The 21,706-nt window shown below is 40.0% G+C and overlaps 1 protein-coding gene across 1 annotated transcript in view; it reads right to left on the bottom strand.

Moving 5' to 3' along the window:
- The window catches only part of xrn2 (5'-3' exoribonuclease 2), a 52,558-nt gene extending 36,418 nt beyond the window's left edge, over nucleotides 1-16,140 (bottom strand). The window contains exons 1-18 of the mRNA XM_053336553.1: nucleotides 15,945-16,140; nucleotides 13,014-13,141; nucleotides 12,053-12,164; nucleotides 11,240-11,351; nucleotides 10,426-10,484; nucleotides 10,240-10,329; nucleotides 9,520-9,592; nucleotides 8,672-8,722; nucleotides 8,422-8,579; nucleotides 7,812-7,886; nucleotides 7,231-7,364; nucleotides 6,867-6,924; nucleotides 6,652-6,759; nucleotides 6,328-6,372; nucleotides 5,936-6,067; nucleotides 5,539-5,583; nucleotides 4,381-4,475; nucleotides 2,091-2,226 (exon numbers count right to left, since the gene is read on the bottom strand). Coding sequence (XP_053192528.1) covers nucleotides 2,091-2,226; nucleotides 4,381-4,475; nucleotides 5,539-5,583; nucleotides 5,936-6,067; nucleotides 6,328-6,372; nucleotides 6,652-6,759; nucleotides 6,867-6,924; nucleotides 7,231-7,364; nucleotides 7,812-7,886; nucleotides 8,422-8,579; nucleotides 8,672-8,722; nucleotides 9,520-9,592; nucleotides 10,240-10,329; nucleotides 10,426-10,484; nucleotides 11,240-11,351; nucleotides 12,053-12,164; nucleotides 13,014-13,141; nucleotides 15,945-16,019 — 1,686 coding nt within the window. The 5' untranslated portion in view covers nucleotides 16,020-16,140. The remainder of the gene's footprint in view (nucleotides 1-2,090; nucleotides 2,227-4,380; nucleotides 4,476-5,538; nucleotides 5,584-5,935; nucleotides 6,068-6,327; nucleotides 6,373-6,651; nucleotides 6,760-6,866; nucleotides 6,925-7,230; nucleotides 7,365-7,811; nucleotides 7,887-8,421; nucleotides 8,580-8,671; nucleotides 8,723-9,519; nucleotides 9,593-10,239; nucleotides 10,330-10,425; nucleotides 10,485-11,239; nucleotides 11,352-12,052; nucleotides 12,165-13,013; nucleotides 13,142-15,944) is intronic.
- Between the last annotated feature and the right edge of the window lie 5,566 nt (nucleotides 16,141-21,706).

Raw genomic sequence — 21,706 nt, forward strand, 5'->3', positions numbered from 1 at the left:
GTTGAATATCCCCTATCACTAACTGACTGTTCCTTCTTTCCTTCCTTCCTTCTTTCCTCTGTCCTTCCTTCCTTCCTCCCTCCCTCTTTCCTCCCCCTACCTTCCTCCTTCTTCCCTCTGTCCTTCCTTCCTTCCTTCTTCCCTATGTCCTTCCCTCCTTCCTTCCTCCCTCCCTCCGTTCCTTTCCTCCCTTCCATCCTTCCCTCCTTCCTTCCTTCCTCCCTCCCTCCCCCCCTCCTTCTTTCCTCCCCCTACCTTCCTCCTTCTTCCCTTCCTTCTTTCTTCCCTATGTCCTTCCCTCCTTCCTTCCTTCCTTCCTCCCTCCCTCCGTTCCTTTCCTCCCTTCCATCCTTCCCTCCTTCCTCCCTCCCTCCCTCCCAGCCCTAGTTGATATAGTTTGTATAAATTACTCCCACATTTCCATTTAGTTTCTAATTTGGGATATTTCCATATTTCTCCAGCTTAACTTCCCATGCAAAATTTACGGAAAGTTTCCATCCCTTTGTAACCCGAGCTGTCTTTAAGTTACTTCCTATTATAACTTGTTTGCACTGTGTGGTGATTTAGAGATAAATGATTATTCTGCTGCTTTATCACATTTACAGCTTCAGAAATATTTTAAAAAGGACAATTCCATCTTTTTCTTTCCTCTAATTGATTAAATGTTTGTTCTGCTTCTTCTCAGTTTCATTCAAACAGCAGTGGAAATGAATGTGAAGCTATATTAATGTTTATTTAGCTTTTATAACAGAGCAGGAATAAAGCTTGACCAACTTGTTGTATCACATATAAAAACCCTCCAGAGACTTTTGTACTAAAACAGAAAGAAAAATCTCAAATAACTTCAGTGTGAATTTAAGAGCTCTGCAAACAAAACCACGTGAAGAGCTCTACTGAGAGTTAAAATAATGCTGCAGTTATTACTCAGTGCAGCTCTGTGGCTCTCTGATGTGTTTTTAGTCGACAGCAAAGAGAAATAAAGATATGTACAGCTCTGGATACACACTATACTTGTAGAGCTGTTCATTGTTGGTTCATCTCTGCACAATAAAAAAAAGAGAAGTCCTTTATAAAGTATCTGCTAAAGCGGAGATGGGGGGATGAGGGGGGGGGGGGCAGATCAGGGCTGAATCTTCTCCGTTTAACAGGAATGGAGGAATCTTATGAAGCTGACACTGAAGGTTAGTGTATTGTTAGTTTTGAGATGCCGGCAGTGAAAGCGGCATCGTGTTGGTAGACGTTATGTTAAGAGTTTTATCTCTTTATAAAGAAGTTGTGTTTCTGTTCAGTCTGCTGCTGACCTTCCTTCACTACCTGATATACGTTTAACCTGCCGGGAACAAACTCCATGAACACAACACTGATAGAAAAGTCTCTTAGTACTTTATGAACTTCACAAGCTCACTGGTTTCCTACTGAACATGTGAAGCTTTAAATCTAACAAAATTACAGTCTGATGATTAAAAGAAAGGCTCATTAATTTCCAAAATATGTAGTTCAGTGTAGTTTGTAGTAAATAAACAGAAGGAAATGTTGCATTCGTTGGACACTAAGATTTGATTTTGAATTTGTGAGGGAAGGAGGGAGGAAGGAAGGAAGGAAGGAAGGAAGGATGGAAGGAAAGAAGGAGGGTGGGAGGGAGGAAGGACAGAAGGGGGGAGGAAGGAAGTAGGGAGGAAGGAAGAAAGAAAAGGGAGGGAAAGAGGGAGGGAAGGAAGGAGGAAAGGCGAGAGGGAGGGAGGGAGGGAGGGAGGGAGGGAGGAGGGACAGAAGGAAGGAAGGAAGGAACAGTCAAAACAGACGAGGTCAATTTGACCCCAGGAAGGTTAAAGGTGGAATGTTGGTCTGATAGTGAAGCTTCATGTGAGGTGAAGTGAATCCTTTTTAAAGTTTATAAACGCAGCTTCCTGTTTCATATTTCTCCACTGTGACAAATAAAACCATCTTCAAGACTTTCAGGCCAAATTTATCAGAACTGTACAGATGAAATGAGCTCATACTGTTATTATCAGTGTTTAAGGTAAAGTGGTAAAACACAGTGTTGTGTGTATAAATGAAAGCACTGACTGACTGAGTGACGGAGGTGTTACCTGGTAGTAGTAGCGCAGCACCCAGCAGAGACCCTCAACGTACGACCGAACCACCTTCCGCCTGAAATCCTCGTCACTCACGTCAACGTCAAACTTGGTCTTGTAGTATCTCTGCTTCCAGCCTTCCTCCCACAACCTGTAACACACACACACACACACACACACACACAAGGTTATAACTTACTGATCAAAGCTAATTAGAAGACTGAAACTACTTTGTGTCAATAAACCCAAGCTGAATTTATTCTGTGTCAGGTTTCTTCCGGCTGTTATGAAGCAGCTTCTTCGACTACGCTCAATGAAGGAGCAAGACGAGCATCACGTGACCCACAGAGCTAGCATGGAGACCTGTCTGTAACAAGGTGCTGAAAACGTGCAACAAACTAGGAGGAAAGAAACTGTATTTCAGAATAAAAGCATCACAGTGTTCTAGAATGACAGCGTTCCAGAATGACAGCGTTCCAGAATCACAGCGTTCTAGAATCACAGCGTTCTAGAATCACAGCGTTCCAGAATGACAGCGTTCCAGAATCACAGCGTTCTAGAATCACAGCGTTCTAGAATCACAGCGTTCTAGAATCACAACGCTCTAGAATCACAGCGTTCTAGAATCACAACGTTTTAGAATCACAACGTTTTAGAATCACAGCGTTCTAGAATCACAGCGTTCTAGAATCACAACGTTTTAGAATCACAGCGTTCTAGAATCACAGCGCTCTAGAATCACAACGCTCTAGAATCACAACGCTCTAGAATCACAGCGTTCTAGAATCACAACGTTTTAGAATCACAGCGTTCTAGAATCACAGCGTTCTAGAATCACAGCGCTCTAGAATCACAGCGCTCTAGAATCACAGCGTTCTAGAATCACAGCGCTCTAGAATCACAGCATTCTAGAATCACAGCGTTTTAGAATCACAGCATTCTAGAATCACAGCATTCTAGAATCACAGCGCTCTAGAATCACAGCGTTCTAGAATCACAGCGTTCTAGAATCACAGCGCTCTAGAATCACAGCGTTCTAGAATCACAGCGTTCTAGAATCACAGCGCTCTAGAATCACAGCGTTCTAGAATCACAGCGTTCTAGAATCACAGCGCTCTAGAATCACAACGCTCTAGAATCACAACGTTCTAGAATCACAGCGCTCTAGAATCACAGCGTTCTAGAATCACAACAGCCAAGTGTGTAATGGAATAAATACATTTCCTCATTAAAATCCTTCATATTCAGGAAGCTACTCTGTTCATGTATAGGCTGAGAAACACTGCTGCTGGAATAGTTTAATGGCTTTGACTTCTTGGTAGATTTGGGGCGGCGATGCTGTTCTGCACACATAATCGAGGCCGCTCGGAGCATCTGCGCCGGCGATCCTCGGAGCGGCCCGCAGGGAGCGCCGACTCCTGAGAGGAAAGCCTCCATGAATACCAATTTAGTCCGATGGATTTAAGCAGCTTTGGCTGAGCGCGTCACAGAGGAATTTACTCGAATGTATTCCTGCTTTCCATATTAATCACGTGCGGACGGGTGAGTGTGTGTGTGTGTGTGTGTGTGTGTGTGTGTGTGGTAGGGAGTTAAACAGCTTGTAGTGCAGCTCGGTGGCATTAATGAGAGTCTCTCTGGCTGAAGAAAAAAAAAAAAAAGAGTATCTTGAACACTGAATGCATTAAATTCACAGTTTTATCAGGTTCACATGATAAGTAGTGAGTTTGTATTTAACAAGAAGGAAAGTACACACTGAGGAAGTTTCACCTGTTTCTATAATTGTATTGATTTCCAATATTCATTCCTCAACAATTATATAGTGACCTAAACATTAAATTCAAGATAACAGCAGATTTGGAAGATTAATTCAGGATGCAACTAGCTAAAGAATATATTTTTATAAATCAAGTAATTGTCTCAACTGTATGATTGAAAGCTTCCAAATCATCATTATTATTATTTTAGAAGGAGCAACCAGCATGTTTTTGTTTTTTTTACAATTATTCAATTATCAAAAATCGGTATTGGTACTTGGTATCGGCCGATACCCACAGCACAAGTATCGGAATCGGTATCGGGAGGGGAAAAATTGTATCGGAACATCTCTAAATACAACCTCTAAAAGCAGGAAAAGAAACACTCATGCCATATCACGATAATACGATATCCAAATTCTAAGAGGATATCTAGTCTCATAGACGTTCCCTAGCTACACTTTTAACAGATGTGGAGATCAGCAGGATACAGCGAGAAGATTTCAGAGATGTAACGATGACATCACTCTCTCAGCTCGTTAAAGGTTTACCTGACGTTGTCTTCAGGCTCGGGCTCGTCGTCGCTGTCCTCGGCTTTCCTCTTCACTCCCCTGCCGTCTGTGCCTTCGCTGGACCCTTCAGATGACTAAACAAAATTATACAGAACACAAAAGATCAGATCACTGTACCTTCAAAAAAATAAAAAAATACAGCAAACCCGTCTGTTTTGACTGTTCCTTCCTACCTTCCATCTTTCCTTCCTTCCTTTTCTGTTCTTCCTCCCTCCTTCTCTCTTTCTTTCCTAACTTTCCTTCCTCCCTCCCACCTACCTTCCTTCCTTCCCTCCCTCCCTCCCTCCTTTCCTTTCCTCCCTCCCTGCCTTCCTCCCTCCCTCCATCCCTCCCTGCCTTCCTTCCCTTTCTCCCTCCCTTTCCTTCCTTCCTTTCCTTCCTTCCTTCCTTCCTTCCTTCCTCCCTCCCTCCCTCCTTTCTTCCTTCTCCATCCTTTCCTTTCTTCCTTCTCCATCCTTTCCTTTCTTCCTTCTCCATCCTTTCCTTCCTTCCTTCTCCATCCTTTCCTTCCTTCCTTCTCCATCCTTTCCTTCCTTCCTTCCTTTCTTTCCTTCCTCCCTTCCCCCCTTCTTCCTTCCTTCCTCTCTCCTTTCCTTCCTTCATCCTCCCTCCCTCCTTTCCTTCTTTCCTTGACTCGAGGACAACAGGAGGGTTAAATCACTCAAACAGATCATTGACTATCAAATAGCTGCAAATTACTGTTCTAATATTCAAATCAACCTATTAATTGGGAGATATTTGGAGGTTAAGAGTTCAGAAATAAAATAATAAATACTGTAAAAGCCTCATATTTAAATCCCTACTCTGATTTATTCCTCACAGAGAAAATAGAAAAGCTTGTGTGTGTTTGAAGGAAGCTGAACCTTTTTGCTACTTAGCCTTCCCTTTCCATCTAAAGTCTTTGTGCTCTTGTCATTCATGTGCTAATGTATAGCCGCCTCTTATCGGTAGTTTAAACAGCCTGAACAGAGACGTTAAATAAAAACACGACCGTGAGACGAACAAAACTGAAACATCATCATTTAACCGATTATAAGGATCAACTTCTCATGGTTTACTGAAGGAGAAACATTTACTGCTTTTTTGAAGATTTAAGACTTTCAAACTACTTTCTGGCAAACACAGATTATGACTTACGTTGCCTCCGTTTCGCATCGTGGCTCTCAGAGACTGAGCGGCATCCTGGGTGGACAAAAAAACAGAAACACTTCATCATGAAGCTCTCTGCAGTGACATCATCATCCAGGGTCAAATTGACCCCGTCTGGTTTGACTGTTCCTTCTCTTCTTCCCTCCTTCTCTCCTTCCTCCCTTCTGTCCTTCTTCCCTACTTCTCTCCTTCCTCCCTCCCTCCCTCCTTCTCTCCCTACCTACCTCCTTCCTTCCTCCCTCCCTCCTTTCCTTCCTTCCTCGACTCGAGGACAACAGGATGGAGGCTGTGATATTTTACAGCTTAACAATAAACTTCCATGTATAAAATGACATCAGTGTTCATAAACAGTAAACTTAATTATAACTGAGTGTAGATAACAAACCTTGTTCTGTTGCATCCTCATGTCGAAGGCCTGGTGCCGAGCGTTCTGGACGGGTTCGGGGCCGCCTCGTCTCCCCAGAGCGTGAGGGGCGAACTGGCCCGAGGTGAGGTAAGCTGGGCGTTGCTGCTCCGCCTGGAACAACAGAGAGTAAAATAAATATATATACTGGAAATGAGAAAACTAAGCATAACGTACTATCATATATTATTAATGTCAAAGTAAGATTATTGACACTCGGAACATTTTAGGGACGTAGACACAGAGCTGGTTTAGGATGCAGCGACTTAGACACACTTGCTATTAACAGGCTAATTACAGGCTATTATTATTATTATTATTGGTCCAGTTTCATGAGTCAGGTTTTAACATCTAAACAAACAAACTTGACTCACCTTCATCCTCTTTTTTTTCTCTTTCATTCTTCTCTTGAAACCTTCCTGCAAGAAAACGTGACAATGTGACAGTTAAAACAGAGACGGAGTGATCACTGAAAGCATTTCATTAAAAGTTAAGTCATTATGTAAACTGTAAATTAGCTTCCTGCAGCTAACTGTGTGTCTGGACTGTTTGTGTCTCTAAATGCTCGCTATCATTTCAGATATTTTGATACCTGCAGCAATATGACACCACGCCTTTCTACAATATATTTGTTTTATCTGTTTTGTGGGCATCCTATTAGATAACAGGAAGTGGATGATTCATGGTCAGCATCTTACATCGTCTTCTTTGCGTTTTTTGAAGATGTTGTCCTCGGCAACGCCCACCGCCTGCATGATCATCTCCACTCTTTCCAGCTCCACGTAGCCGTTCTCCGTCAGGTAACCCTGGAAACAGACAAACAGGAAGGGTCAACAAACAATCTGCCATCTTCAGATCATTGCACTACATTTCCCAGCATGCTCGCTGTGCTCAGCTTAGCGATGATACTCACTCCGGTTTTGTGCACAACGTCTTTGTAGATGTTGACCAGTCGATCGATCGCTCCCTCTCTAAAATAAAAAAAAAGACAGCAGCCAACGATTAGAAACATTAAAAACATGTAAATCAGTGTAAATTTAAATTAAAGACTGAACTGAAGCCAACAACACTACGTAGATTTGACATAAAGACGTTTGACTGCGTTGCTCTCCACTCTGGCAGGTTACCAACTTTATACTCATAAAAATAAAATAAAGAAGAGTTGTGAAACAGAACAATAAAAGTCAAGTTTCCAGCCTGATCAGTGTTAAAAATGTAGATCGGCTGTTTTTAAAAAGACGCGATCGACATGAATTAACATTTTTGTCGTCACTCACCTGATTTCTAAGGACGGCAGATGTGGCAGGAAGTCGTTTCCAACAAAGAAGCACATGAAGACCCAGTCGTCGATGCTCCTCTCAAAGTCAAAGGGAAACGGGAGGCTGGCCATTGTCAGCTCTCTGGCAAGATACTGAAAACATGAAAAGGAGAGAGAGAGAGAGGGAGAAGATTTAATGGAGATGATTTTCTTTGTAAAGTGGAAGTTTGCTCCTGGAGACATTTCTGTTAAAACATGGCTCTGATTGGACGAGGAAAAACATCACATTCAGACAGTTAAAACTTATTTTTTTAACTTTTGTTCGTATATTTTCATCCTCATTGAAACCTGATGTCTCAAACTGAATTTAATCAAATTTTAGGCTGAAAATGAGTCAAAAGGATCATTTTAAATGCAGCTATGTCGTCCCAAACATCTCTAAATCAATCACCCAAATACTGAGCGAATTAAAAATGTCCCCATAATTTATGAGTTTAATAAAAATCAGATGAACGGTCCACCATTGTTTTAAAAATGTCAGAAATAAACAATGCCATTATTCTCTTGATTTAAAAACCAGAGTGAAAGTAGAGATCTGACCTCTCGCAGCACGCAGAGTCTGATGAATATGAACTCCTGCTCAGAAACTGGAATCGTGTCGGCAAATTCATCGTGCTGAGAAGAGAAGAAGAAGAAGGAAACAGACTTCAGAAAGGAAGGAACTGCTGCTCAGAGTTAAGTCTCTTTGTCTAAACCAGACAAATAAAAATTAATAAAAGAGCCACAATGGATCTAAACATCTGAGCAACACTAACAACAAAGCTGCTCAACTTTGAAAGAGTCTCAGTTACATTACAGTTTCCCACGTTTGTCATTGATCTGAAAAACTGTATTAAAATAGAAACTCTGGTATTTTATTTATTCATTTTAATTTAAGATTTATTTAGCTGGGACAATACCCATGAATAAACATTTTAAACTTAGCCAAGCACAAAAAAAAATAAAAATTAAATTACATTTAGAAATATAAATAACACACCACTAATATAAAAAGTGAGTAAAAGCAAAATCCACATCCAAGAGTCTGATGGTGTAGATTTAGTTATGAATACAGTTGCCACAATCTTTGCATATATTACTAAATCCACCAGATATATGACACATTGTGGTGTAAAAAAAAAGCACATATGTATTAATAACAGTTCCTCACCTCTCCCTGCTTCTCTCTGGCCGTCCCCTGACAGTCTTTGATGTCGTGACCCATCTGACTGCAGAGTGCGCAGGGTCGAGGTTTGTTGGGTTTGAACTCCTCTCTGATGATGGTGAAGTTGGGCTCGTGCGTCGCCAGGCCGAGCATGATCAGATCAGCTACGACCAGAAACATGTGTTAATATCATTTCTAGATAATAAGACTTCATTACACAGATTATTAAAGGGCTTTTTTCTTTTTTTAAACGTACCATCAGCTCCACAGAGGCAGTGGTGCGTGTTGGGGTCATGGTTGGGCTGAGCTGTCAAAATAAAACACAAGAGACATTTCACATATTTTGATACGTGCAGCAATATGACACCAGGCCTTTCTGCAATATATTTGTTTATCTATTTGTATTTGTTTTGTTTACTGTCCTTCCTTCCTTGCTATTTTCCTTTCTCCCTCCTACCTTCTTTCGTCCGTCCTCCCTTCCTTTTTTCCTTTCCTCCCTTCTTTCCTTTCCTTCCTTCCTCCCTTGCCATTTTCCTTTCTCCCTCCTACCTTCATTCCTTCCTTTCATTCCTCCCTTCTTTTCTTTCCTTTCCTTCCTCCCTTCCTTTGTCCGTCCTTCCTTTCCTTCCTCCCTTCTTTCCATTCTCCCTTCCTTCTTTCGTCCTTCCTTTCATTCCTTTCCTCCCTCCTTTCCTTTCCTTTCCTCCCTCCCTCCTTTCCTACCTTCCTTGCGTCTTCCTCCCTTCCCCTACTTTCCAATCCAAAGTTTTCAAAAGGTAAAAAAACACAAGCAGCTTTACAAGAAGATGGTCTAACTTTGGCAAAATGGTGAATTTATAGTTTCCGGTGCAGCAGACACATTTCAGTCTGAGAGAGTTAACTGAGTGTGACTGAGTTCATCACAGCTCAAATATTATAATTATGAAACAAAGATTAAAGAGAAAACATGACATTTTACAACATTTTCATTTTTCTGTGTGTTACAATTGACTTCTCCCTCCTACAGGTTATGTGATATTAATGTTTCTTGTACATATTCGATGCATTCTGTATTATTGTTGTATTGTATGTGATATTTATCCTTTATAGTCTAACTACTCGTACCTCTCTGTCTCCGGATGTAATCCATAATCTTGTGTTCTCCTTCACCTGGAACGCTGGCGTCGGACAAGAAAACCTGGATTAAAAAAAAAAAAAAACAACAAAAAACGGACAATTAGTGAAAGAATTAAAACCACATTATCAATCTAAACTTATTTATAGAGCAGCTTTCATACAGATTAATGTTCAAAATGCTTCACAGCTGCCTGACAAGCTGATAATAAGACAAATAAACTAATGAAAACAAAGAATAAATGATATGAAAGATGAAATAGGGATGTGCAATGTTTTTATATATAGTATTTATTCATTATAAAATTAATTGAAATTATTGAAAATGACAATAAAGGATCTATCTATAAAGAAATATATTTTAAAAATTGAAAAAATTAATCGAGATAATGATGACAAAAAAATCTAAAAAATTAAAATTGAGAAAAATGAAATAAAGTAAAATAAATGAGAGAAAATAATAAATAAATCAACAAATCAATACAAATTTGAGAGAATAAGAGGAAAATTGTATTAAAAGTTAAAAAACTAGATTAAAATAGATTAAAAAAAGGCAAAACAAAATCAATGAAATAAAGTGATACTTGCTAAATATTTAATTATATGTTTAATTTGAAAGTGAGAGAGAGAGAGAGAGAGAGAGAGAGAGAGAGAGATAGAGAGGTAGAGAGGTAGAGAGAGAGAGAGAGAGAGAGAGAAACTGAAACTCACGGTGACGTTCTTCCATCCCGGGTCGTTACTGAGTCTGTCTGCAACGTAATATCGAAGGCAGTGAGCCAAGTTGTCCATGAACTCTGTCCCCTGGAGACACAACGAGACACATCAGTTATTCAAAGAGTTAAATATAAAAGATAAATACTCTTAACGACAACTTAAAACTGAGAGCAGCAGACTTACTGGAGTGATACAGTTGCTGTCAAACCTCTCCTTAATCTCCTCAGGTGGAAGATAACCTCCTGGAAATTAAAATAAATGAGGTTAAACAGAATATAAAGATAATCAGTAAAATACACAGTGATGCAACTATGAAAGGATTAATTTATAAATACAGTAAATACAGTTATAACTCTATTAGACTGTACGTGAGATTCTGTCCTAATGAATTCAGGACTTTTTAAAGCTGTGGAGTGTGTTTCCTCTCTCAGACAAGTTTAAACTGAACTTCAGGTCCTTAAATTAAATCACAGAGTAAAAGTCTAGAGGGGAGGGAGAAAGGAAAAGAGGAAGGAAGGAAGAAAAGGGGATGGAGGGAGGAAAGAACGAAGGGAGGAAAGAGAGGAAGGAAAGAAAGAGGGAGGGAGGGAGGAAGGACAGACGGAAGGAAGGAAGGCAAGGAGGAAGGAAGGAAAGGAGGAAAGAAGGAAAGGAGGGAGGAGAGGAAGGAAGGAAAGGAGGAAGGGAGGGAGAAGGAAAGAAGGAAAGGAGGGAGGAAAGGAAAGAAGGAAGGTAGTTAGGAGGGAGGGAAAAAGGAAAAGAGGAAGGAAGGAAAGAAGGAAGGACAGAGAAAAGAAGGAAGGGGGAAGGAAAGAAAGACAGAAGGAGGGAGGAAGGAAAGGAAGGAAGGAGGGAAGGAAAGAAGGAGGGAGGAAAGAAGGAAGGGAGGAAAGAGAGAGGAAGGAAAGAAAGAAGGAGGGAGGGAGGACAGACAGACAGAAGGAAGGAAGGAAGGAAGGAAGGAAGGAAGGGAGGGAGGATTTTAAACATGACAAACCTCTCCCGATGATCTCCTCCCTCATGCGATGCTTCTCCTCCGCCAGCTCGACTCCTTCTTTGGAGGCTCGGAAACGTCGAGAGCGCTGCTGGTTCATTTTAGCCCGAGGAGCCTGGAGGAGTTCAAAGAGAGACGATTATATCTACTGAATAACAGCTGATCTTCTCTCCATAATAACCCAGAAAACATCACAGTATTTCAACCAAGAGATCAGCTGATACACCAGACTGTAAAAGAAAAGTCTAAAGCTTGTTTTCATTCAGGCTGTTTCTTTCTTTATGAGCCTGTTTTATAGTATTTCCAGAGCAGTTCTGGTCAACACAGGAAGGAAGGAATTTAAGAGAGAATGAAGGGAGGAAGGAAAGGAAGGAAGCAAAGGAGTAAGGAGGGAGGGAAGGAAGGAAGGAAGGAAGGGAGTAAGGACGAAAAGAGGAAGGAAGGAAGGAAGGAAAGAAAGGAGTAAGGAGGGAGGGAGGGAGGAAGGGAGGAAAGAAAGGAGTAAGGAGGGAGGGAGGGAGGCAGGGAGGAAGGGAGGAAGGAAGGAAGGAAAGAAAGGAGTAAGGAGGGAGGGAAGGAGGGAGTAAGGAGGGAGGAAGGAAGGAGCAAAGAAAGAGGGGATGAGGGGAAGAAGGAACAGTCAAAAGAGACGGGGTCAATTTGACTCGGGAGGACGACAGGAAGGTTAAAAAACAGCTCCTGGTTTATAAAGCTGATTTAATATAATATTCATCTCCATTAATCTCAGTTTAAATGAAAGTGAAATGTTATAATAAAACTAGTATAATATATAAATGTGGTGCTAAAGTGTCTCACCACTCCATCGATGGCCATGTAGAGAACTCTCCTCGGCCGCACGATGTTGAAGAGGCGGTCGATGTACTCAAAGATGGCGACCATCATCTCGTCTTCATTTTTAGGAGCCGGCCTGTGGAGGCAGAGGTCAGGATGGTAAGTTAAGCTAGGTTTAGTTTTACTCATGTTTTTATTCATTATCATTGATTTTATGGTCAAACTACATTTTAACCCTCCTGTTGTGCTCAGTTCAAGGAAGGCAGGAAGGAAGGAAGGAAGGAAGGAAGGAAGGAAAGAGGAAGGAAGTGGGGAAAGAAGGAAATGAGGAAGGAATGAAGGAATAGAGGAAAGGAGGAAAGAAGGAAAGAAGGAAGGGAGGAAAAGAGGGAGGAAGGAAGGAAGGAAGGCAATGAGGAAGGGAGGAAGGGAGGAAAGAGGAAGGAAATGAGGAAGGAACGAAGGAAGGGAGGAATGGAGGAAAGAAGGAAAGAAGGAAGGGAGGAAAAGAGGGAGGAAGGAAGGAAGAAAGGCAATGAGGAAGGAAGGAAGGAAGGAAGGGAGGGAGGAATTGAGGAAAGAAGGAAAGAAGGAAGGAAAAGAGGGAGGAAGGAAGGAAGGAAGGAAGGCAGGCAATGAGGAAGGAAGGCAGGAAGGAAGGAAGGAAGGGAGGAAAGAGGAAGGAAGTGAGAAAAAAGGAAATAAGGAAGAAAGGAAGTCACGAAGGAAGGAAGGAAGGAGGAAAAGAGGAAGGAGAGGAAAGACGGAATGAGGAAGGAAGATAGGAAGGAGAGAAGGAAGGAAGGAACAGTCAAAAGAGATAGGGTCAATTTGACCCGGGAGCACAACAGGAGGGTTAAAAAGTCTGGTAGTTTCAACAGAAACATAAAAAGATAAAACTAACATTAAAAAACTGCAGCCAGAAAACTGAAATAAACTGAAACAACATTTTAAAAGATCGAAGTATAACCACAGAGGTTCCTACTTGTCTTCTGGATGAGTACAGGGGTGAATGATGCCGTTCATGTCCAGGTACAGGTTGTCGAACTCCACCTCGTTGGGGTTTGGTTTGGTCGTATCGACGGGGATACGGACTCCATTACACTCTTTTCCCTGAGAAGACATAAAAAAGAAAAAGAAAATGAAGAAATTATTTTATTTAAAAAAGATACTGCAGGATATTCACCAGGAAACTATTCAGCACTTAAATTTAAGTCTAAACAATAAATATGTGATTAAATATGCAGCATTTAAAAACAGTCGAGGGCTGTAAGTTAATGATTATTTTCATTATGGATGAATTAATGACTTGTTTGGTTCATAAAATGTTAAAAATAGAAACAAATGTACAGTAATGATTTCCTAAAGCTCCAGGTGACGACTTCAAATGTCTTATTTTGTTTCGACCACCAATCAAATATATTCAGTTTATTATAACAGACGAGTAAAGAAATCAGAAATTATTCACATTTGAAAAGCTAAAAACAGATCATTTGGATATTTTTAGTTTAAAAAAAATTGTTAGAAATTAATTTAATGTTTTATAATCTTAGTTGATTATTAATTTCAGCTCTAAATATTCCAGTTTTATGCTCTATTTCGTACTTCGGTGCCCTTTTTATTATTTCAGTCACATCCTCAGTGAACAAGAGTAAAGCTGGTCAGTACTCTCTAGGCCTGCAGCCAAGTTATTATCATTATTAATTAATCTGTTGATTGTTTTCTTAATTAATTAATTGATTAGTTGTTTGGTCAATAAAATGTCAAAAAATATAAATCACTGTTTTACTGTCACTACATCTGTTTTAAATGAGCTCCTTCCTTTTACTTCCTCTTCTCTTATTTGTGTGTGTATATGTGGAGCGGCTGTGGCTCAGGAGGAAGAGACGGTCGTCCACTAATCGAAAGATAAAGATCGGCGGTTCAAATCCCGGCTGCTCCAGTCCGCATGTAAAAACGTCCTGAGGCGACACACTGAAGCACACACTGATCCTGAAGGCTGCAACACTGATGTGAGTAATGATGAGCGGACTGGCTGTCTGCCATCAGCGACTCTGTGTGTGAATGTAGCTTACAGTGTTAAAGCACTCTGAGTGGACTAGACTATATAAATACAGTATATTCACTATATGTGGTTATTTTACTCTTATTAAATGCAATACCTTCCTACTATGTCATCATTTTTAAGCTGCGTGTGTCTTCTTTTTTATTGTCTTCAAAGTACAAATGGAGAGGCACCTGTAATCTCATTATATGTTTAATTTAATGACTATAAAGCTTTATATTCTATTAAATTGCACCTGCTTTATACAAACTTATTTCTTTTATTTGCATTTTTATCTGTTTATATATATGAACTAATTTATTTAACTTTGCACTTTCATCTGTTTAAAGTTTCCCTCCACTCAGAAATATGTTGTTTTTTTTATTCTTCTTCCTCTGTTTGGATATATGAGCTTCTTTGTGTAGAGTTTTATCTCCTGATAGTGTAAAACTTTCCTAAGCTCATTATAAAGCCACATTTTAAGGCCTGTGAGGATGATCTGTGACATCAAAACTAGTATGGAGCCTATCCTGGTATCCAATATTCAACATATACACATGTGACGTGGAAACTAGAAGCCTCCACGGCGCGCGCGCGCGCGCACACACACACACACACACACACTAAGAATAGACTTTGCAGTGAAGTGAAGGAGACATCATGTTCCCAACACAGTTACCCGTTTTAATGAACAGCAGATTCATAGAGAGGAGAGAAGGAACATGTGTAATTTTTAGGGATTTTAACAAGATCATTTAACTTGGCGGGAAAATTACATCAGATACACCATAATTCAAAGTTTCGTATTTTACACACATAAAACAAGTCTTTAATGTGTATCTATCAGTGCTGCTTGATATATCTGCTGTAATGTCTTGTATATCATGTGTTTTTTTTTATCATTTTAATATTTTAACTCAGTTGTTGGTTATTATCTTGTTTGTCTTTTGTTGTGTATTACTGTGTATGTCTGTGTGTATTTATGAATGTGTGTATGTATGTATAGAGTACATGTGAGCTGCGAGATACCTGAATTTCCCAATGGGATTAATAGAGTATCTCTCTCTCTCTCTCTCTCTCTCTCTCTCTCTCTCTCTATCAATCAATCAAATTAAACTGAACTCTCGACCCCCTATCTCCACCACCCAATTAGCCTCATGACTTGTTTCTGTGCCAGAAAACTGTGTGCAATGGCTAATAAATGCACTTTATACATCATTATCCTAGGCACTTTAAATGACGAGGTTTATGTATGTATGTGTGCATGTGCGTATATATCTATTTTTCTCTTTTACCAACTGTAGTGTGAGATGTGTGACCTCAATGCAATGACAATAAAGATAATTCAATATCTATCTATCCCTACTTTTCTCCCTCTCTCTTTCTACCTATCTATCTTTCTATCTACTTATCTTTCTTTCTTTGTATCTATATGTCTATCTAACTACCTTTCTTTCTATCTATCTTTGAATAGTTTTGTTACGTAATTAATTTTAAATATGACACTCAGTTCGTTAGAAATGACTATATAAATAAATGTATTAACATTATAGTTGATTACATTATAATTAATCTTACTTTAGATGTTTTAGCTCCTTTTTTAACCAGTGTAAAGTTGACGATGAACCGACGCAATGTTTTGTTTACAGTCTCCACCACGAGTCTACAAACATGCGTTGTTATGGTGCGTCAATATTAATAAACTAAAACCTTTAAAACCACCAAAAAACTACCGTGAACGCAGCATTAACAGCACATTTAACATATACAGGTAATATAATAAACCAAGAGTGTTTAACTATTAAATAATAATGTTTAACTATTAGATAATCAGTGTTTAAATGAGTGATGCTAACGCTGCTGCTAGCTTACCTTCTCCTCCACACAGTGAACAATGATTGAAGCGTATTTACGGCTCAACCAGCGGAAAAACGCCGGGACTCCCATCTCCGTTAATCGGTAAGCTTGTTTAAAAAAAACTGAACACGTACGAAGCGGTTAAAATAGTTCAAATTAAAACAGGATAGTTGTTTTTGTTTATATGAGACAAAATGCTGCGGCTACATGCTGTCCATCACCGCCATTGGATACATGTTCCGGTTCATGGTGACGACTTCCGGTGCTTTGTGGAGAGCAGCGAGGGGAACACAGCGCCACCGGCGGTCAGTGGCGGGTACTGCAGTCGGCGAATAAATGATATATAATACTACGCAAGCAAAGCAAGGCAAGGCAGCTGTAATTGACAAACAAATTCTTTCTGACCTCAGCAGGAGGAGAAAACCATGATAATTTCGGACATAAATGCTTTTTACATTTAAGTTTTTAGCCTTTTTGACCTGTTGTATTATTTTGCGGATGTTGGTGCTTGTAGTTAAATGTATGTAGCTAGTTTTCTCTCTCTCTCTCTCTCTCTCTCTCTCTCTCTCTCTCTCTCTCGCTCTCTCTCTCCATTGTAATGGTTGTTGTTGTGGGGTACTGTGGTACTTCAGGGGTTTTTTAAGACTGGAGTTGACACGTTGCATTTTATTGGTAGATATTTGTGGTTCAATATATGAATGAATGAATTATTGAAATATTTATTGTTGTAAAGTGTTTGTGAAACTTCAATAAAGATGAATTATAAATGCAATGCAGCTTTATTTATATAGCACATTTCATACTCAGGGGCAACTCAACTGACGTAACAATTGGAAACAAAAAACATACAAACATACAATTTTGAAAAATAAAAATAAAACCCAATAATAGTAAAAAATTGGAAACAATAAAACATATAATTAAAAATTAAAAAAAACCCACTAATAATACAAATAAAAACAAAGTACAGAAAAATAGAAAGAAAGAAAAATAAAATACAAACTTAAGTTAAGTTGACTTAAAATATGATTAGTTATTTAATGTTGTTTCATACATAGGTCATAGGTTCATACAGCTTTAAAAAATGGCAAGTAATTTAAATTAATGCGACTTAACTATGCGGTGTTGTTTAAGCCTAATTGATCTACCGGTAATTTAGGAAATATTAGAAAATCAAAGTAAGCTCAACAAATATTACGTCTTTAGATTCATTATTTTTATTTAATCGAAACCATTTAGAGTAACTAAAGACAAGAAATTTGAAGCTTATGATGTTATGTATGGAATTAAACAAAGTACAATGTAAATGTGTCCTCTGACTTAAATACATTTTAAATTAATGGATATTAATAGACATCCAATATCAATTTTCAGTCAGCAACATATGTACATACAGCATAAGTACTGAGATTGTAACAGGTCAAGCAGATCCTCCCCAAATTGAGAATTTAGATTATATAATAAACAGAAACTGGTTAAATACAATAAAGCAAAATGAATGAAAAACAAGTGACACAAAAAGAACCGAGCACAAAAGGTTACTGACAAAAAAACCCACGATATGAAAGCGAGCTCTTGACAATAATAGTTATATATTATTCCAACCAAACGTGTGTGAGCCCTGCAGATTCAGCTCTAACTCGTATTCATGTTCCCTGTAATCGTATTGTGGTTGAATTTCCATCATCCGTGTTCTGATCTTACGTAATGTTCCTTTAATGGGGGCTCTCTGCACAGAAGCCCTCTCGCTTTCCAACCCTGCAGTACCACATTTAAGGTGAATTAGATTTTTTTTTTCTCTGGTTTTGGTGTGGAGGGGTTGGAGGTGGGGGGGGGGGGTAGTTTTGGGGGGTTGGGGGTATAGCATTAGCCCCCCTCCGACCCCCCCAAGGCAGGTCTGACATCAGCACTACTGTATTATTACTGCAAAGAGCTGCTGATGGAAAACACTTGGCCTGCTCCAAAGGGCCATTTCCATAAACATTTCCTCTAGAGTTGCAGGTAATAGGATGAAGCCATCATGTCAGTGTTTGTGGAGAGAAACAGAGCAGATGAAGGGAAATCTGATGCAAATCATAGATGTGGAGGCTCCGACACACAACACACACACACACACACACACAGACACACACAAACACACACATACACACACACCTCCCACAGGCTGAAATCTCACCCAGCAGCAGCAGCTCAGGAACTTGACATGAAAACATATTTTGACACATACAGATGATGCGTTCACTGACTTCATTTAAAAATCCGCACAATTGGCTTTGAGCTTGTTGCACACTTGTATCCATACAAAAAAGCACAGTGAAAATAAATGTGATCCAAAAAAAAAAAGGAAAAAAAACAAATTTGAGGCAGAATTTCATCTCACATTTTTTCATTTTGAACTTTGCATGAAGTGAAAATTCACATTTCATGCCAACACTTGAAGGCAGTGGATGATTTTCTTTCAACAAACAGGATGAAAATGGATTTTAAAAAGAAACATGAAGGTTCAGTCGGTTCTCAGTCTGTGTGTGAACTGATTTTTCAGGAGATTGCCTCCATTGTGCAGACGACTGAAAGAGGGAGAGCGCCCTCACCTGGAGAACCATCACCATTATAACCAGTGTGTGTGTGTGTGTGTGTGTGTGTGTGTGTGTGTGTGGCCTTTGTCATCTTAAATCTGTCTCATTTCAGCTGTTTCATAACTGCAGCGACTGACACAAAGAGGCTCCAGAAGTGGTTGAATGTTGAGTGTTTTTACGTCAGCTGAGGATCTGATATCACATCACTGTTGCATCAATTTGGAGACTCAGGCTGCTCCTTTTGTTCTCTGTGGCATTTAATATCATCAACTCATTTAATTATTATTTATTATTTGGTCTCTATGACAGATGAAGCACACAATTTAAACACAAACTCATCACTTCACAAACTCATCTGAGCAATTACATATTCAATCAGACCTTAAACAGTATCACCAACATGCAGAGAATCACAACCACACATACATACATTTTATTACAAATATACATTATATTAGTTTCCTGTTTCATTCATTTACTTCCATAAAAATCACTGCCTGACACACAAAGCTTGTTTAGCATGTCTGAAAGTCATGATTGATGAGTCATTCTTATACCTGAATTTTATAAGATAACAGTGTGACTTTGTTTTTCTTCTATATTTATGTACAGTATATCATTTAAGTGGATATAATCAATAAGACCATATAGAGCAGGGGTGTCAAACATGCGGCCGTGGGCCAAAACCGGCCCGCTGAGAGGTCCATTTCGGCCCACTTTCCTTCCTGACTTTTTTTCCTTCCTTCCTCCCTCCTTTCCTTCCTTCTTCCTTCCTACCTTCCTTCTTTCCTTCCTTCCTCCCTCCTTCTTCCTTCCTCCCTTCCTTCCTTCCTCTCTCTCTCCTTTCCTTCCTTCATTCTTCACTCCTTTCCTTCCTTCCTCCTTTCCTTCCTACCTACCTTCCTACCTTCCTTCCTTCCTACCAACCTTCCTACCTTCCTTCCTTCCTCTTTTCCTTCCTTCTTCCTTCCTTCCTCCCTCATTTCCTTCTTCCTTCGTTCTTCACTCCTTTCCTTCCTTCCTCCTTTCCTCCCTTTCTTCTTTCCTTCCTTCTTCCTTCCTTCCTACCTACCTACCTACCTTCCTTCCTACCTACCTACCTACCTTCCTTCCTTCCCTCCTTCCTCCCTTCCTTCCTTCCTTCCTTCCTCCCTCTCTCCTTTCCTTCCTTCTTCCTTCGTTCTTCACTCCTTTCCTTCCTTCCTCCTTTCCTCCCTTTCTTCTTTCCTTCCTTCTTCCTTCCTTGCTACCTACCTACCTTCCTTCCTACCTACCTACCTACCTTCCTTCCTACCTACCTACCTACCTTCCTTCCTTCTTCCTTCCTTCCTCCCTCCTTTCCTTCTTCCTTCGTTCTTCACTCCTTCCTTGACTCGAGGACAACAGGAGGGTTAAATGACTGTATCGACATACTGTGGATTTTCTCCTCCATCACTTTACATTGAAAGCACATATGAAGGTTTTAATAGTCAGTATGAAGAACAGGAGGATTACAGAGAGGAAAAAACCTATTTCACTGTTCATATGAACACCTGACTGCTGTTGACGGAGTTCAAAAATTGTGAAGTACCAATGCAATATCCTTTAAAGGTGCAGTGTGTAGAATTTAGTGGCATAACAGACAACAAAAAAAATTTCTCCAGTCAGGACTGAAGAATGGATAACATCTGTGTTCGTTTCAACAGCTTCCTCGGCTGCAGGCGTTAAATGCGTTAACCAAAAAAAAATTAGAGAAAAAAAACAAAAAAAAAGTTTCTGAGGATGAATTTCTGCACAAAGCCGCTGCAGCTCTCGCTTAAGTATTCAAACAACATTTGATCTGATTTATCCTCCTCCTCCTCCGCCGTCGGAGATCCAGGGGTTGATTTCACGCTCTAAATTGATTCAGCTCACTCAAATCGGAGTATTTTACACATGAAATATGAAGCGTCTGATTGATAAAGATTTAATAGAAGAGCAAGTCGAGGAAAAAGAATCTCTTTTTCCGCCCAATTCAAGCCGTGTATATATATACTGTAGTTTCATGCTAACAAAGACGCCGGCTAAATGTGTTAGCGCTCCTTCTTCTCCGCGCCTTTGATTAGCTGATCCCTTTAGCCCCGCACATGAAAAGCCCAGCAGGAATTCACATGGTATAATGCAGCAATTTGTGTCTCCAAGGTTATGATGTGTCCTTGGTGGGTTTGGCAGAATGTCTTCACATCTGAGCCTCTTTGAGTCGCTTTCTGCCCATTGTGCTGCGGGAATAAAAGACTCGCCGGGTTTCAATGTTTTTTTTTATTTTTTATTATTCCTTCGGTGAAACACTCACTCAGACTTGCATTTTACTTCTCATTTGTTCTCCTTTTAGCTGAATTTAACAAAACGCTGTGATGTTTCTTTGTGGAAGTGCTTTTCTTGAGGGGGGGGGGGGGGGGGGGGGGGGGAGTGCATTTAGTTGAGCTTCTCTGTGCAGAGTTTGTTTTTACATTCATCTGCTGAAGAAGGAAAGTTTCTCCGAGCTCACCTTAAATCTGAGTTTAACCCTCCTGTCATCCTCTCGGGTCAAATTGACCCCATCTCATTTGACTGTTCCTTCCTTCCTTCCTTCCTTCCTTCTTTGATTTTTCCTTCATTCTTCCCCTCCTTCCCTCTTTCTTTGCTCCCTCCTCCTTCCATACTTCCTTCCTTCCTCTTTTGCTCCCTCCCTCCTTACTCCTTTCCTTCCTCATTCCTTCCTTCCTTCTCTCCTTACTTCCTTCCTCTTTTCCCCTCTACCTCCTTACTCCTTTCCGTCCTCATTCCTTTCTCCCTTCCTTCCTTCCTTCCTTCCTTGACCTGAGGACAACAGGAGGGTTAACACATGTACCTAAGAGTAAGATTTGTGACATCACAGCTAGTTTGGAGCCAATCCTGGTCCAGTATTCAACTTACACAAGTGTGATGAGGAAACCTGAAGCCTCCAGTGGACAAACATTGAAGAGGACTCGCTGTGCTTCCTGTTATTTACGATGCTGGATGTTAAACATGCTCAAAGCTCCAAAACTTGAGGTTAAACAGCTATCCACTTGGCAACCACTTTGGTTTCTAAGATGCTTGCTACGGTTTTTTCCATGTGTTGTTTGTCCGCTCTTATATTTTGGATCTGATTTTGGCTCCTGCATGTGACAGCTAGAAGTTGGCCGAGAATCAGCCAATAAAAACAGAGTGGGCTCATCAGGC

The sequence above is a fragment of the Scomber japonicus genome, chromosome 17 (genome assembly GCF_027409825.1).
Source record: "Scomber japonicus isolate fScoJap1 chromosome 17, fScoJap1.pri, whole genome shotgun sequence".
NCBI lineage: Eukaryota > Metazoa > Chordata > Actinopteri > Scombriformes > Scombridae > Scomber > Scomber japonicus.